General features: G+C 39.1%; 1 protein-coding gene across 1 annotated transcript in view; it reads left to right on the top strand.

The window, feature by feature from the left end:
• Positions 1-17,821, top strand: part of LOC130457890 (zinc finger protein 420-like) — a 34,913-nt gene extending 17,092 nt beyond the window's left edge. Inside the window, exon 5 of the mRNA XM_056820543.1 lies at positions 745-17,821. Within this exon, the coding sequence (XP_056676521.1) occupies positions 745-2,936 (2,192 nt within the window). The 3' untranslated portion in view covers positions 2,937-17,821. The remainder of the gene's footprint in view (positions 1-744) is intronic.
• Positions 17,822-18,963: the final 1,142 nt, after the last annotated feature.

The raw sequence follows: 18,963 nt of genomic DNA, 5'->3' as shown, positions 1-18,963 counted from the left end.
ACAAACCTAGTAGTGGTATTGCTGGATCAAAGGGCATGCATTCTTTTAAAGCCAGTTGGACATATTTCTAAATTGAATGGCATAATGTCTTTGAATGTTGAAACAATTAAATTTTCCTTTTATAGTATGTAGAGAAAAGAACTCAATTCCATTTATATTGCATTTTGAAAATTACTAGAGTTATAAAGAGTGAAATTATATTTCTCCTTAGCATACAAAATTTACCAAAAATGACCATGTGATAGTGTATCCAAAATGATGAGAACAGAACATATTCACAAAATTATAGCAATAATGGATGAATGAGTTTTTAGAAAAGATAGAAAGGGCAGTGGAGAAAGACTGTCTAATATGGAGGACACAGCATACTCAGACAAAGGGTTTGGGTTATAGTCTGGTTGCAAGGAAGTTGTTCAGGTCATTCCTTCATTCTTTACTCATGATAGACTTGTGAACTTTGATGAGAATCTTTGTCCTGCCATGTCATAGGTCCATTGTGAGATTTTATTGTTATTATATGTCAAAGTCTTTTTTATAATCATCCATCTTGCATATATAGCCAAATGGCATATCCAAAGACTGGTTCTACTTGTTTAAATTTAAAAACTCCTTTTTGCCTGGGGAAATAATCAGTTTACTGAAAAAAAAAATCAGTTTACTTTCTGCCATCAGAGGAAAGAACATATATTGCTCTATGTGTGTCCTTCTTCCTTCTGTGTTTATATCATAATTTGTTTTCTTCAGAGGCAGAGACTAATTTTGAAGTGACAGAGATGTCTACAAAGCTGAGACTTTTTGTGGAAGGATCTGACCCCAAAAGATGCATGAATGAGGGTTCCCATGACTTCATATTGAGAAAAATCTGTGACTCTGATATCAAGATCAATAAAAATGTAAAGAACGAATATGAATTTGATGATCCTTCAGAGAAATTCAGCCAATATTCAGTCCACAATCAGCTTGTGAAATTGAACTCTGGAAATGTCTGTTGTCAGGATACTCAATACAGCAAATGCTTTCCTGAAGTAGTAGGACTTTTTCAGTGGAATGAGAAACCTTTTGAAAAGCCCATGAATCAAGATAACCTAGGAGGAGTAGCCTTTGGCTGCAGTTTAGACTTCAGTAGACATCCAAAAAGTAAATGGGTAGAAATGGTTTCTGATAAGGATGAAGGAGGGAAACCTTTCAGCCAAAACTCTGATCTTGCTACACATCAAATAATCCATTCAGGAGAGAAACTTTATGAATGTAAACAGTGTGGAAAGACTTTCAAAAGAAGGGACTCTCTTGCAATACATCATAGAATCCACTCTGGAGAGAAACCTTATGCATGTAAAGAGTGTGGAAAGACTTTCACACAGAGGGGCCATCTTGCTAAACATCAGAGCATTCACTCTGGAGCTAAACCTTATGAATGTAAACAATGTGGAAAGGCTTTCAGACATAGGGACCATCTTGTTGCACATCAGAGAATCCACACTGGAGAGAAACCTTATGAATGTAAACAGTGTGGAAAGGCCTTTACAAGGATCAGCTCCCTTACTACACATCAGTTAATCCACTCTGGAGGGAAACCTTATGACTGTAAACAATGTGGAAAAGCTTTCAGACAGAGGGACAATCTTGCTGCACATCAGAGAATCCACACTGGAGAGAAACCTTATGAATGTAAACAGTGTGGAAAGGCCTTTACACGGATCAGCTCCCTTTCTACACATCAGCTAATCCACTCTGGAGGGAAACCACATGACTGTAAACAATGTGGAAAGGCTTTCAGACAGAGAGATGATCTCACTGCACATCAGAGAATCCACACTGGAGAGAAACCTTATGAATGTAAACAGTGCGGAAAAGCTTTCACACAGAGGAGCAGTCTTGCTGCACATCAGAGAATTCACACTGGAGAGAAACCTTATGACTGTAAACAATGTGGAAAGGCTTTCACACATAGGGACAATCTTACTGCACATCAGAGAATCCACAGTGGAGAGAAACCTTATAAATGTAAACAGTGTGGAATGGCTTTTACATGGAGCAGCTCCCTTGTTACACATCAGTTAATCCATCGTGGAAAGAAACTTTATGAATGTAAACAGTGTGGAAAGGATTTTAAATGTCCCCGCTCTCTTGCAGTACATCATAGAATCCACTCTGGAGAGAAGCCTTATGAATGTAAACACTGTGGAAAGGCTTTCACACAGAGGAGTCATCTTGCTGTACATCAGAGCATCCACACTGGAGAGAAACCTTATGAATGTAAACAGTGTGGAAAGGCTTTCACACAGAGGGGCAGTCTTGCTATACATCAGAGAATCCACACTGGAGAGAAACCTTATGAATGTAAACAGTGTGGAAAGGCCTTCACACAGAGGAGTCATCTCGCTGTACATCAGAGCGTCCACACTGGAGAGAAACCTCATGAATGTAAACAGTGCGGAAAGGCTTTCACACAGAGAGGCAGTCTTGCTGCACATCAGAGAATACACACCGGAGAGAAATCTTGTAAATGTAAACAGTGTGGAAAGGCTTTCAAATGGAAAGTTTCTCCTGCAGCACATCAGAGAATCCACACTGGAGAGAAGCCTTATGAGTGTAAAAAATGTGGAAAGGCTTTCAAATGGAAAATCTCCCTTGCAGCACATCAGAGAATCTACACTGCAGAGAAATCTTATGAATGTAAACAATGTGGAAAGGTTTTCACACAGAGGAGTCCTCTCAGTAGACATCAGAGAATCCACTCTGGAAAGAAACCTCATGAATGTAAACAGTGCGGAAAGGCTTTCACACAGAGAGGCAGTCTTGCTGCACATCAGAGAATCCACACTAGAGAGAAATCTTATAAATGTAAACAGTGCGGAAAGGCTTTCAAATGGAAATTCTCTCTTGCAGCACATCAGAGAATCAACACTGGAGAGAAACCTTATGAATGTAAATAAGTTTGTTAAAACTTTCTCACTAAACATCAGAGAATCTGCCCTGGAGAGAAACCTCATGAATGTAAACAATGTGGAAAGGCTTTCTCAGAGAGAGGATCTCTCAGTAAGCATCAGAGAAATCTCATTAATGTAATCTGTGGAAAGATTTTCTCTTGTAATCCATCAGCTAATCTACACTGGAGAGAAGAAACCTTACTGTATCTGATAAAATCATGATATATTCTATGTCATATATTGATCATTATTGTTAGATTGGAAACTTTGTTTAAAAATTAGTGAACGTTAGGTATCCTCAAGGAAGATATAAATCTCTCCTTTTGAAGAATAGAGAAATTTCCCTCCCCTTGAAAAACTTTTCATTGATATATAAATATTTGCTTTTTATTCACTTTTTTTCTAACATAGCCAAAATTCCCCCCTTTTTTCCCTTAAAAAATTTTTAATTAATGGATTAAGATGTTAGATTGCCATTCCCATGGAAAAAGTCTTGAAACATGCAAGTACAATCTTAACTCTGTGTCTTGATGTTTCAGTTTAAAGGGACTTGTCCATGTCTCAATTTTGGCTTAACTTAAAAATTGCAAACTTAAGAAATGCCCCATGAGATCAATATGCTGGGAAACTTAAGGAGAATAGGAAAAGGTAAGGAAAATATAACATACAAAGAAATTGAATTTTACACAGGTAGTGGGTGACTAGGATGGGTACATTGTGTTAATTTCTGATATATTTTTAGTTCATTTGTATGTCCATGGACATTCCTGTTGAGTCAACACTCAGAGTAGTGCCCCTGTCCTCTCCCTTTCCTTAAAAAAAGCTGTATATTTTGCTTCAAACATCTCATCAAGTGTCTTATCTACTCATTTGAACCAGGATGTAGACCCAGGTTCCACTCCAAACATCATGAATGTCAACAATGTGGAAAGGCTTTCCCAAAGAAGGGCAGTCTTGCTGGGCATATTCTTTTTGCCAAGAGTGGATTGGGGTTCCTGAATGTTGATTGCTTTTTAAGCTTCTATTTTGCAGGGCTTTCCCTTTGTAATAATTTCCCTTCCTGACCAGAAGCCTGGGTGAGGGCTTTTTATATATCCTTTTTATAGAGTGCTCTAACGCATTTTGCCCTGACGCTACCTTTCCTTCCCCTGCTGCCTTGGCTGTGTCCAGCCTTGTTTCTTCCCAGGCTCCACATTCTTTAATCTTGGGTCTCAAGTCTTGATGCCAAAGTCTTACATTGCCCTCAGGGATAAGTCTGTGGTGCCTTCAGCCAGGCCCTGATAATTCAGAGATTTTTTCCATTCTCTCTCTGACTCTGGAATGGCAAGTGGTGTGGGGGAGATGTGACCAGCTTGTACTCTGATGAGTCCAGTTTTGCCCTCATATATATATAGCATTAGTATCCCAAGACACTGCCTACTTTTAAGGCTTCATCCCATTGGAAAGCCCTTTTGATTTCTGTCCTTTTGAGAGACTTGGTAAAGATTGGTTGGAAGGAGGCTCAGAAGGCTCCTGCTGCTACTATGCCATCTTAGCTCTGCCTCCCCAATGCCTCCATCTGTTGTTAATCTTGTGGGTAAAAATTTTTTATGTAAATTAAGAAATGTTTTGTCACATATTATGATTATTCTTATTGTTAATTTGCTTGTTGAAAATTTGCTGATGTAATAAGTGAATGTAATGGTGAGAATTTGTCTTTTGCACTATTAGACTAAGATAAAAGTCTCTCAATCCTAGAATTTTCACCAAAAGAGGTTTGAGTGAACTCTTTTATCACCAAAAGAGGGAAATGTCCATCTGTGCCTTAGTAGTTTGACTTGTCTTAATGGTAAGTCAATCTGTTTAACTACAGTGATGGCAATTCTTCATAGTGCCACTTATTTCTCAGTGTTTATTTGTCTGCTGCCTTCTATTCCATAAGTGGTGCAAAACTTGAAGCCTAATATTTGTTGCATTTATCTGATTAAAGATACCAATGTCATGTGGATTAGACTATCACAGACTATCATAAACTCTCCACAAGATTTCTCTCAGATAATATAGGAGGACTTAGCAGCTCCAGTGCAAAGCTGACTCGTTCCTAGCCAGGAAGTGGCTTGCTTTGATTAAAGAAGGGAAACAAGATATCCCAGGCACAAGATAAAGGACTTTTTTTTTTTTCAAGGAGGACTTGTCAGTATCCAAGACCAAGAGACAGGTACATTACATAACAAGGTCGGCTGGCTATTAGCCCTAAACTTCAACTTTTGTGGAGACAATGAAGCCACTTTACTGAGCTCATTGCAGATTCTCTTGTGAAAGCACTACCACTCCTGGCCCAAGGTTTCTATTTCCCAATGCCTAGTGGCTTGAGCTATTAGACCACCGAAATGGAAAATATAAAATATCACTGTCACCTCAAATTCCCACCTGATCTTCATCTATTTGGGCAAACCCTTACATGAAAACCTTAAACTATAAAAATTTTATTGTTCCCTTGTGGTAATCCTTGGTCAGAGGAGGTGAAGGGGGCTACCGGAGCTACCATGGTTTGGGGCTACATGAACTGCACTGGTTTTCGAGGTCAGCCTCTCTTTTGCCTAATCTAAGTGGCCAGGCAGTGTAATTTATTGCCATTCCAAGAACAAGAACTGGTTCAGTTCCAAAGATAGCAGCAGTTCAAGAAGGCCCAGCCTATAAATGCTGCCCAGGACACTGAGGTGTCAAAGACGTATGACCAATCATCATCTATGAAGACACCCATGAAGATAAAGAAGGCAAAGACACAAGGCTAAAATGCAATCTAGGTATCACAGATTCTAGGTGAGTACTAAAGGAAAGTCTTTTTCTTTTCTTTCCCTAAAAATGTCATCACCAATCCTACTTGGCAATTCGCGGCTGGATGTCATTATGGTGTATAAAGTCTCTATAAAATAGGAATGAGTGGCTCATGGAATCACTTCAAACTTTCTAGTAGAACATTAGAATGTCTACAATGTATTGCTTATTACTATGATTGAAAAGGGTTATATCTCTAAGAGGAGGGTGTGAAGATTGGATTTAGCTCTCCCCTGATTGTAACAAGGAAGGTACTTAGCTCTTTCTTTATAGTGAAGATAAAATTGTAATCCTAATCTATTTTTAGATAATCTAAAAATAGCGCAGTCCTGGAGAGAGCATCTGCTGTGATTGGTAGAAGTGAAATTTAGGGGAGGTGACATAAGAGAAAAAGATCTTTAAATAGAGGACCACAGAGGCCAGAGGAGATAGGATCTAAGAACTCTAACTCAGAGTTGGACTGGAGCATCAGTATTTTGAGCTTGGAGTGAAGAAGAGTCACTCAAAGGAGAGACTGGAAGACAGATACTTGAGGAGAGACTGGAAGACAGACACTTGGACTTGGCTGTGGAACTCGATTCTGGAGGAGCTTGTGCAGGAGATCTCAGACTGCTTTCCTTTTAGATGGTCACCTTGGTGAGTCAAAGGCTGACATAGTTTCCCTGCCCTTCTGGAGGTGTGAACCTTTGAGAAATATCATCTTGAGACTCTTTTCCCTGATTAGGACCTTAATATTTCTACCTCACTCAGAGGAAGCTGGAGTTTTCTGTCCTTTTATCTCATTCCTTTATATCTTCTGTCTCTTATAAAATAAACTACCATAAATTAAATTTACTTAAGTAATTTATTTGGGGATTTAGTAATTAAATCCCTGGTGACCACCTATTTGATATTCAGACCAGCCACAAAAAATGTAATAATTATTTGGCTGAACACATTGGTTGTGATGAAATACCCTCAATCTTCTTCAGTTTTCTAAACTTCTTTTACTGTGACTATCCCTATGTTAGCTTTTATTACCTTATTTTGAATCTAAACAAATCAGCTGAAAATGTAAGATTGCTGTTTCCAATTCTTCCTTGTCCTAAGGAATAATCAAGTTGACTGGAAAATGTGGAGGAGAGTTTGGGGAAGATCATGGCTTTAGTAAAAAACTAAAATGAATTTAAAAACTCCCCAGAGTACTAGTGACTTATCTCTCCATACTTCCTCATTATGTGAATTGTAAAAATGGAGATTTGAATCCAGGACTTCAATCCCTAGAAGTCCTTGCTCCACTTCCCCAGAATGCTTTGTAATCTCACTGAATTCTCACCTGGGACGAGAGCAAAATATTATTTAAAGGTTCTCCGCCATAGGTGGGGTCTCTTTTTCTTTCCTGTTTCTGCTTACAAGCAGACGCAGCTCTTTTCATAATGTAGGTGAGATTGTGTCTAGGCCTCTCTCTGGCCTAGACACGTGCTTTTCTTACTTGTATATTCTTAGGTTCTCAATCTTAAATAAACCTCTAAAAAAATAATACTCCTTAAAGAGAGAAACTAATTTCTACCTGCCTCAGTTTCCCAAAAATTTTAATCTTACAGTTTTGGCAACCACTTTGGAAAAGTGAAATATCTCAATCTTCTGATTCTTTTCTCTACTAAGTTCAGCTTTAATAGCTAGTGCCTAGAAATTTTTTTGATCCACGTTTCTGTGGCCGAGGTTTTTTATCTTCACAAAGCTGTTGCTCATTCCAGCCATTAGATAGCTCACAGGCTCTCTCCGGACCTGTTACTTTTGCCACCCACCTGGCCCCTGGCTGCTAAGTTCTGCCTGCCTATTTCTCCTGCTGCTGCTCCTGACCTCTCTCCGTTCTCACCTGGTGCCCGATCTCCCGGCCCTGCCTGCCTGTTTCTGCGCCCCAAACCCACGTGCATGACCCCAGCTGGCCCATCACCCAGGCTGCTGGTAGCAGACCCAGTTTCTTCAGGATCAAAAACCAGCTGGTAACAAACAGGGTAATTTTCCCTTTGGCTAGATTAAGTCTCCATGTGAGCAGATCGGAGGAGGGGAGAGAGAAAAGGGAGAGGAGAAGAAAGAGACTTATGAGCAGGAACTTAAAAGCATGGCTATTTTACAAGGATATCTTTTAATTGCACTGATCCTTTTATTGACTTTCTACAACCTTTTAGCTAACTTTGGGGAGGTAGCTGGGTATCTCAGTGGACTGAGAGCCAGGCCCAGAGACGGGAGTCCGTCTCTGATTTAAATCTGGCTTGAGACACTTCATGGCTGTGTGGCCCTGAGCAGATCGCTTGGACCTCATTGCTTACCCCTTATCAATTTTCCTTCGGACAATAGACATTTAAATGGATAATTAATAATTTAAAAAATATATACACCCAAGGAACTTTAAAGAGACTAAAGGCTATATTTTTAAGGCATTTCAGACTCCAGTGGTTTATACAAAACTCTGTATTCTATTGCATTTTACTGTTTGCTTTTGTTTAAGGTTTAACTTTGTGATTTTAAGTTCATATATTACTGGATTCAATATTATTCTGTGACACTGAATCAGTTTAATGTACTGGGTTTTGACTACTGTTAAATTCTCTTGCTTTCCCCCTAATATCATTTAATTAAGCCCATATTATAAAAAAACAGCTTTTCTATTTTTGACTTTGTAGATGGACTTCATCAGAACTGGTTACAATTGCTATAACAACCTTTGGAAAATTTAATGTGCTAAATATCTCAATTGATTTTAAGGGTTTTTTAAACATGATTCTTGGAATTTTTTTTTACAATCTCTGGTAATTTTTGCCTGCCCCTACCACAAGGTGTAAGGCCCATTCCAGTAGCTGAAGTGAAATACAATTATAAACCCCAACCTTCCCACATGTGAATGGAAGTTGGGCAGTTAATCTCAGGGCACTTGTATCCCTAAATGAGCCTCCAAAAAAGGAGGATCTCTCATTTATAACTCTTCAGCTCACTACTTTATCCAGATTTCTTGATTATGTTCTTAACCCAAAATGAGTTTTACTTTGTTTAAAAATATGTTTATTACCAAGGTTGAAAGATTTGCTACGTTTGTAAAAAAAATTGTGACAAATATCCATCAATTCATAGGTTTTGAAAAATGCTATACAGCAGCTTATGTGAAATATGATAGTGTGATCGTTTGCTATTGTAATTAATTGAGCTATTGAGAATTTTGGGGATATTGATATCTACATATTTATACTACTGTTCTTTAAAAATGAAAAATGTTACCTTATTCAATTCATTTGCCTTATACTCACAGTGGAGCATGGCCAGACATAAAGAGGAAATGGATCTCATTTTTGGTGAGAAAGCCTTGTATTCTATATTTCCTTAGCTGACACATTGTATCAATGATTATAAGCTATATTTTTGAATTTTTAAAACTTTTATTATATTTTTCTTGCATGTATAATATACTATTTCAGTTTTTTATTTTTTTCCTCTCTTTTTCATATTTGAAGCACATGTCACCAGCATTAAGATTTTCTTTAACTTTTTGATTTAGCAGCAATATAAGTTTAAGATACATTTGCTAATGCATGCCCCCAAAGGCTTGAGACTATAAAAATGATGCCACTAATTATTTAAAAATAAATTATGGGACTTTGCTTAATAATTCTGTCTGATTCCAGGACACGATACACACAAAAGAGCCATTTCACAGGGCCAAAGAAAACCCAATACAGGATGGATTGATGCACTTCTAGGCCAATGCAAAGGTTTTGAACCTAGTGTGAGACTTGGGGTTGTGACACTTGAGTTATATTAAGATGTAGGCCTTCCTTGTGTCCACACTCACTCTGAAAATACTCACAGACGAGTATCCCCCAAACCTTGGCTCCTATAATCTGGTCCCCTTTTCTGCCTTTCATAGTGTGGTACCTTTCTGTAGTCCTGGCTACTGACTGGGTAAATGCATCATTGCTTAGATCATTTGATTGGGCCCTGATTCAAGGACCTGCTATAGATTTATTTTTCTTTTACTTAGAATTTCTACACATAAGACTTTGATAGTCTGTATTTTCATCCAGTGGATTTTCTTTTTTCTTTGGATTTTTCTGATATCTTTTTAATTTTTCTTGCCAATTGATTCATATACCTCATACCTCAGCCATGCATCCCTAAGTGATCCTGTATTCTTCAATCACCCTCTTAACAGGGGAATGTAAAAAATATCATTATTTAAATTGCAAAGTTTAAATTCCTTTTGAGAAGAATTTTAGGTAAAGAAAGATGCTACTTCCCTGAATCCAGAAACTGAACTGTTGGAGAAGACACCATGAAGAAGCCTCCTGACCACAAGCTGCACAAGAATGAACTTTGTGTGTGGTTGATTGAACATTTATTTGTATATATACTTTCATGCCAAAGGGAACTGCCCCCTAATTGGCTTTTTGTCAATGCGTCCAGCAATTATTGGTTTTGTTCTTTTTTGTTCTCTTATCCTCAAATTATTGTAATCTTTAAATTGATTATGTTTTTTATGATCCTTTAGGTGGGGTCTCTTTTTTTCTTTCCTGTTTCCACTTACAAGCAGACGCAGCACTTTTCATAATGTAGGTGAGGTTGTGTCTAGGCCTCTCTCTGGCCTAGACACATGCTTTTCTTACTTGTATATTCTTAGCTTCTCAATCTTAAATAAACCTCTAAAAAAATAATACTCATTGCAGAGAGAAACTAATTTCTACCTGCCTTGGTTTCCCAAAATTTTTAACTTTAACAGAATCTCTGTCCCACCCTGCTCTACACAACCTGGCGCCTAGTTCACAAACCATCCCCTCCCATACCCAACTTATTCCTTCCCCTACTACCCAACCCACTCCTCCCCCCATCCTGCCCATGTCTTCTGTCACACCCCTTGTGCATCTCCACCCCCCCAGCCCCTGCCCCTTCTTACTTTACCCTTCCTTCCCACCCTGCCCAATTCATTTCCCATACTGCTCCTACCTCTCTTCCTTCTGGCACTATGGGCCCACAACCTCTCCCCCTCAACTTGTCCACTCCTTTCCCTTCTCTTACCTACCGCATTGAAAATGGAGCAAGAAGCCTAGAGACAGAAACAGGAGAAAATTCAGATAGAATTTTGTTTCCTTTAAGGGAAATTCCAACTTTCAATAAAAATGGGAACTTGGTATCTATAAGACAATATTCAGTCCTGAGGATTTAAATAAATTCAAGGAAGATCTTCCCTCATTTGAGGAAGAACCAATATTAATTATCACATGATTATCTCAAGAGATGCAGAGAAAGCCTTAAGAAGCTGTAGCACTCATTCATATTGAAAACCCTAGAAAGCATAGGAATAGAAGGGCTTTTCCTGGAAATAATAAACAGTATATCTAAAACCATCAGCAAACATCATCTGCAGTGGGGGGAAACTAGAAGCCTTCTCAATAAGATCAGGAGTGAAACAAAGATGCCCATTATCACCTCTATTATTTAACATTGTACTAGAAACACTAGCAGTAGGAATTTAGAGGAGAAAAAGATATTGAAGGTATTAAAATAGGCAATGAGGAGACCAAGCCATCACTCTAGATGATATGATGGTCTACTTAAAGAATCCTAGAGAATCAAATAAAAAGCTAGTCGAAATAATCAACTTTAGCAAAGTTTCAGGATACAAAATAAACTGGCCTAAGTCATCAGCATTTCTATATATTTCCAACACATAGCAGCAGCAGGAATTAAAAAGAGAAATTCCATTTAAAATCAGCCTAGACAATATAAAATACTTAGGAATCTATCTGCCTAGACAAACACAGAAACTATATGAACACTACTACAAAACACTCCACACAATTAAAACTAGATCCAAACAATTGGAAAAACATCAATTGCTCATGAGTAGGATGAGATAACATAATAAAAATGACAAACCTGCCCAAATTAATTTACTTATTTAGTGCCATACCAACTGAACTACCAAAAAAGCTGTTTTACTGAATTAGAAAACACCATAAAAAGTTTATTTGGAAGAACAGAAGATCAAGGATATCCAGGAACGTGAGCCTGTCAGGGAGCAGCAAGGGTGGGGGTTCCTGTGCCCACATGACATGGAAGGAATCTGATCTTGGGCACAGAAGAAATGCCAACACTCTCTCCCCCACCTGATGGGTTTCTTTAACTGTGTCTTTATGCCACCAAAGAAGAATATCACAATGCAGACTGGGCAAAAATCTCATTTCTTAATTAGGTAGTTTCAGAAGGTTCTGATTGTTCAGGTCCCTCATGGGAGAGTTAGTTGTCAGCAAGATGAAATCAGGAGAAAACTACCAAAGAATCAAATGAAAGAGCACAAGTGTTGTTCAAAAAGTCATCAGACCAAGGAAAATCAGAAAGTTTCATCTCGCAAATTTCTTTTTCTTAGAGAAATTAAGGTAAAATAGCGAACCATTTGTTGTGGGTTTGGCCAAAGGTATTACTATGATGGTCTTCAATCTTCTGAAGATTTCTTCTGAAAATGGCTAGAATTATTAGAGCAACATCTTTTACAATGGTCAGGATGGTAATGAAGGAGGAGTTGAGATCTCCTAAGTTCTCCTCCTAATTGGTTATTAATGAATTGGAGATCTCAGGTGAGAGATTGAGTGGAGGGGAGGGAGAGGGAGAGAGAGGGAGAGATGGAGAGGAGGAAGATAGAGTGACAGAGAGACGGAGATACAAAAGACCTGGGCTAGAAGAGAGAACTACCGATATTTTTTATCTGTTAAGTCATCCCTGGTCAATTCCAGTCATCTGCCCTTCTATCTCTAAGCAAATGTATAAATGGAGATTTTGAACCTTTGACTTCAAAGGTTCAAAATCTCCATTTATGCACAAGTAACATTGTTTTGATGATTACTACTTTTTTGTACAGTTTAAAGGTCTGGTACTTATAGACCAGCATCTTTCACATTTTTTTCATTATTTCCGGTACAGTGTCCATGTCTCACAACCGTACAGGAGCGAGCTGAGGACCACTGCGTTGTACACTTTGAGCTTTGTCGCAGTGCTTACACCTCTGTGTTGGAGGATTTGCAGCGCAGCCGCTCAAGTGCCTGGCTGGCCTTTTGGATCTTGGCATTAATCTTGTGGTCTAGGGACCCATCATTGGCGATGGTACTGCCAAGGTACTTGAAAGTGTTGATGTTAGAAAGCTGCGTGCCGTTGATTGTAATGCACGGCTGGTTCGTTGGCCTCCCTGGTGCAGGTTGGAGCAGCACCTCTGTTTTGCTGAGGCTGATGGTCAGGCCAAACAGTTTTGTTGCGGTGGAGAACCTGTCCACAATGATTTGGAGATGATTTTCTTGGTGGGCCATGAGAGTACAGTCATCTGAAAAGAGAGCTTCCAGGATGAGTCTCTCTGTTGTCTTTGTTTTTGCAGTCAGGCGGCAAAGGTCAAATAGTGAGCCATCCAGTCGGTATTTGATGTAGACACCCAGGTCTAGATCCATCACAGCATGTCGTAATACCTGGGTGAAAAACACAGTCTTGTTTAACACCATCGGAGATGTTGAAGCGATCGGAAGTCTCTCCACCAGATAGGACTTCCCCTGTCATGTTGACATGAAAGAGCTGGATCAGTTTGATGAATTTTGCTGGGCAACCGAGCTTGCTGAGGACCACCCACAATGTGTCCCTGTTCACTGTGTCGAACGCCTTTGACAGGTCTATGAAGACAATGTAGAGACTCAGGTTCTGCTCAAGGCATTTTTCCGGCATTTGCCTCACCGTGAAGACCATGTCGATGGTGCTGCGATCTGGTCGAAAGCCACATTGTGATTCAGGAATATTCTGCTCTGAAACAGATGACAGGAGTCTGTTGAGTATAACACGGGCAAGGATCTTTCCGGCAGTGGAGAGTAGTGAGATGCCTCTGTAGTTGTCACAGACTGCTCTTGAGCCTTTGTTTTTGTAGAGGGCTACGATGGAGGCATCTCTGAGTTCTGGGGGCATGTCTTCCTCTTCCCATATGCTGGTCAGTACTATGTGGAATGCCTGGAGCGTCTTTCCATTTAAGGCCTTGTTCACCTCAGTTGGGATCCCATATTTACCAGGTGCCTTGCCTGCACTTATTTGTTTAATGGCTTTTGGGACTTCCTCTATTGAAGGAGGGACATCAAGTTGTTCAATGGAGTGGTTTTGGGGGATCTGGTCAAGGGCGCTTTGGTCGACTGAAGAGGGTCGGTTGAGAAGCTGACTGAAGTGTTCTTTTCACCTGTTGCTGATGCCTTTTTTATCTTTTATGAGAGTGTCACCGTCAGAGGATAGCAAGGGAGTGGTAGTGGGTTTTGATGGCCCATAGACAGTCTTGAGGGCACTGAAAAATTGTTTGTAGTTTTTCATTTCAGGAAACCGCTGGATTTCTTCCGCCTTTTTTTCCCACCATCGGTCTTGCATCTTCCTGATCTCATGCTGCGCCATGGCTTGGAGAGACTTGAATCTGTCCTTTTTAGGAGCAGACTTTGGGTTATTTTGCCACTCCATAAAGGCTTTGTTCTTCTTGCTCAATAGGTCTTCAATAGCAGTGTTGTTCTCGTCGAACCAGTCCTGGTGGTTGCGTTGTTTTGGGCCTAGGACTGCCTTTGATGTTTCCTTCACTGCATCTCTGGGGAACTGGTTCCATTTCTCGGTTGAGCTTCCAGTGAGTGGTCCCTTGGCAGACAGCTTGCCAAACAGCAGCCAGGCAGGACTGGAACGTTTTCAAATATGATGGATCTCTAAGACGACTCATATTGTAAAATGCGCGAACTGTCTGGGCGCGTTTTGGATGGTGAGGCGCAATGCGCATTTGAAGAGTCGCTCTAACCAATCAGTGGTCTGTCCAGCATTCAGCTCCTCTCATGGCTCTGGTGATCTTTACATCCTGGATGTCTCGCCGGCGTACAATGATGTAGTCAATGAGATGCCACTGTTTTGATCTTGGGTGCATCCACGTTGTTTTATATTCGTTCGCCATTCTGAACACAGTGTTCATGATGGTGAGTTCGAACTCTGAGCATTTGCTGAGTAGCAGTAGGCCATTGTTGTTCATTTTGCCCACACCATGTTTGCCGAGCACTCCTTTCCATCTTTCATGGTCCTGGCCAATGCGGGCGTTGAAGTCTCCCAGTAGTATCAGCTTGTATATGGGGGTACAGACGTGTATGGGGGTGTATGGGATGCTCAGGGAGGGGTAGTATCTTTGGTATGGAGGGCTTGTCGTGCCCTCCTAGGGCAGCTCTCCAGCCTCTGATCCCCACCTGACACCCAGCTCTCACTGTTAACAATTACATAGGCATTAGTATGACTCTCATAGGAAAAGGGGATAGAATTTATCAACCACAACATACACCTAGTAGCCTTGACAACAACAACAACAACAAATTGTGTTTAAATCAGGTAGAGACACTGCACAGGTATTTCTTACGGACAGATTGTCTTGGTCAAACTCCTAGAAAGGATGAGATGTCAGGCAGAATAGACTTTGAGATTTTTAATTGGAAACCTAAATTACATAAACGGTTATCTACATCAATATATAGATTCTATTCATGACAATATCTATATCACTATTATATACCAACCACCATTGGTGTGGTTACATGTTAATCTTACAGACATGGGTATCTTACTCCAACTGTCCATTTTATTCACAAAGCATTTACTATCATTATGCATCGCTCCAAATGCTTTATATTGACAAGTATAGGAGCGATAGTTTCAATTATTGCTATAATTACAGCAACAATTGTGTTCACTGACTATACAAAACTAAGGTTTTTTTTTGTTTTTTTTTTAAACCCTTACCTTCCGTCTTGGAGTCAATACTGTGTATTGGCTCCAAGGCAGAAGAGTGGTAAGGGTAGGCAATGGGGGTCAAGTGACTTGCCCAGGGTCACACAGCTGGGAAGTGTCTGAGGCCAGATTTGAACCTAGGACCTCCCATCTCTAGGGCTAGCTCTCAATTCACTGAGCTACCCAGCTGCCCCCTAAAACTAAGGTTTTATACAAGAGGTTGTATCTAATTCATCTGAACTTTTGACGCACAGAACAAAGTCTTGACCTTGCTTTTAAGGATGAATTAGAAATTTTGAAAGATTCTATATTTTGGCTAAGAAAAGAGGTTGAAGCTTTACAAACTATAATTACTTACCTATCTCATTTCAACCAAACAGGATATTGTATTACACCTTTAAAATATAATAATGTTTAATATGAATGGCAATCTGTAGTAAAGCACATTAAAGATGCTTGGGGACATTACAAAATCACATTGGGTGTTATACATTTACAACAGGAAATTAATAAGTTAGACCAAATTGTATATGAGCAAGAAGCTGTAGAAATTGCTTCTAAATGGAAAGAAAGTTAAGCTTCTGTTACCCCCCCCCAAAAAAAAAACTGGTTTGGCAGAATTAATTTACAAACATTGGCAATGTCATATTCTTGGTTGTTATATTGATTGGTTTACTTATACAGAAGAAGAGGTTTAAATAAGGCTTACATGAGAAATATGCAGCCTGAAGTTACAATATCACTTCATTCTCATCATTCTTGTTGTTTAAAAAATATAGAGCCTAGCCCTTACCACTCTTCTGCCTTGGAGCCAATACACAGTATTGACTTCAAGACAGAAGGTAAGGGTTTATTTAAAAAAAAAAATAGAGAGAGCAACAACGAATCAGAATGTAATGTTTATGGAAATATTGGTACTTTAAAAAATTTGCATTAATTGTTGTATTAATGTTTTTGTAAAGCTTTTCATAATGAAAAATTTTGCACACTTACAATGTGAATCTTGGTCAACTTAAATTAGGGAAATAGAAATCATTTCTGAATGAAAATTCTTGTATTACACATTGTCTTAGCTAAAACAATGCCACATGAAATGTGAGCCATGAGTTTAAAATTTCGTATTAACTTTATTTTTATTTTCCCTGATTATTTTTCCCAAATATTTTCTTTTAAGTACTAGAAGTACATTGAAAGCAGTATTAATATTATGATCCTGAAATATGAATCAACAATATCTATAATCTTTACTATGTTTGCTTACCCAAAGCCTTGTGACTGTTGGAACCTGCAAGAATTTGTTAAACCTCATGGGACTAATATGAGTTATTTTGTCTGATTGCAGAAGAAGGGATTGCAATGGCTACATTACACTTTTGCCAGGAAGCCTAAGACACAGAGAGGCCTATAATCCATATGAGAGGGATAAATATTGGTTGCTAAGGTTGGAGGTAAAAGGACGCAGTGTTTTGACACCCTCAAACACAGGTCAGCCTGGTACCAAAGTTCCAATCAAATATCTATGTGGCCTGGCCTCAATATCCCAAAGACTATGCATGATCAGACCAAGGGAAAGGAAAGACTTTCCTCTCATCTCAAACTGTAGTACCTTTCTTTAGATTTAAAGGTCTGGCAACTTCTTACAGTACTGGCTGAACATGGGTAAAATGTTATATTAATGAACCTGACCTACAGGATTATGGGACTGCTCACATTAATTCAGGATGACTAGTGCGTTAAGGTCATTTTAATTTTTATTATTGGTCTTGCATACATTTTTTTAAATTTAATTTTGCTATTTAATTTAGAATTTATTTTTTATTTGATATTTTTGCTATAATTATTATTTTTGTTGTTTTTTGTTTAGTTTATAATTTCTTTTTACCATCACGCTCTTGTTTTGATTTTTAAACAAGAAGAGGGATATGTAGCATACCAGGTATATTAGCATCTTGGAAATATGATTGGTGTATTGATATTGTTGCTTAGTGATTATTGTACTGCCAAATCTTCAGACCAAAGGACAAAAAGAATTCCTGGCCAGGACATTATTTGCCACAGGGTCCTAGCTCACACCTTTCCAAGTCACATGTTTGATTAACCTCCTCCTCTTTTGATTACGTGATTGTCAATTCAGCCAATATTAAAGCCTATGCCATGTCACATGTTCATTAGTTACCTCCCACTCCACATTCCTAAACTCTCCATTAAAAGTTTAAGGGCACGTGTGGAGCATCCTCTAAAATCCATCAGAGGAGCACAGCAACATGTAGCCCATATTTTTAACTCGTTGTCTCTGAGTCTTTATTCCTTTGTCTCTCTCTTTCTCTCCTCTATCTATATTCCCTCAGTTTCCAATCTCGTTCTCAGGTGCCCACCCACAAGAATTTTAAGGTGTAACTACAGGAGGTTACAGGTATCAATTCAGATAGGCTTTCATATGAACCCTACAGTTGCTTCATGTCAGAAAATCTTCACTGGAGAGAAACCTCATTAGTGAGATTGATCTTAGAGTTGCCACTTTTAGATTATTTAACTTAAGAGGATCCACACTTGAGAGAAGCTTTAGGAAGATGATGAATGTTGTAAAGGCCTTCAGGTATAATCCTCGCTTATTCCCAGGTTAGAATTCCTTTTGGATAGGAATCTTATTACTGTCCAGAAATAAGAAAGACATTGAAATGGAGAATCCAGAGCTTGTTCAGTGTGAGAAAATGTCTTCTGATCAGACCAGTTCCAGATGGATTCCCTCTAGAAAGGCTTTCATCAAAAGATCATCTCCTCCTTCTTATCAGAGCATTCACTGTACAGAAAAACCTAATGAATGTGCTCAAGTTGTATGTGCTTTCCTAAGGAGGAGGGTGATCACTATTATAAGTCTTGTGACCGCAAAAATGTGGGTTTCAAGACTGTGAATTGCCAAAACTGTAAAGATAATTTTAGGCCAACTGGCCTAGGCCTGAGCCTTAAGAGAGACTAGTGAGTCTTTAATCACTCACCACAAGGTTGTTCCAAGCAAAACACCAGTGTTCAGAGAGACCCTCCAATTCAGCTTCCAAACTCAACTTCCCCGAACTCCACCTATTTCAGGGAGCCTCCTCTGACTCCTGACCTCCAATTCGGCTTCCAAAGCTGAACTCCCTAAGTTCACAGAGACCAGCTCCTTTTAAAGAGAATTTTCTCTTATGTCACCTCCCCTAAATTTTCACATCTATAAATCACAGTAGACATTTTCCCTAGGACTGTCCATTCTTAGTTCACATCTTCTTTTGTTATCACCTTCTCTGATTAGATTATATCTTCTGAGTATTTCTCATCTCTTTGCTAAGCACAAAGCTATTTGCATAATGCCAATTAAGCACAAGGTCAAAAAGGACCAAACCAATCCAGGTAGGATTGATGAGCTTCTAAGCCAATACAAAAGGACTTGAAC

Source organism: Monodelphis domestica, chromosome 3 (genome assembly GCF_027887165.1).
Source record: "Monodelphis domestica isolate mMonDom1 chromosome 3, mMonDom1.pri, whole genome shotgun sequence".
Lineage (NCBI taxonomy): Eukaryota > Metazoa > Chordata > Mammalia > Didelphimorphia > Didelphidae > Monodelphis > Monodelphis domestica.
The sequence above is the reverse complement of the archived record's forward strand: the minus strand, read 5'-3'. Positions and strand labels throughout refer to the sequence as shown.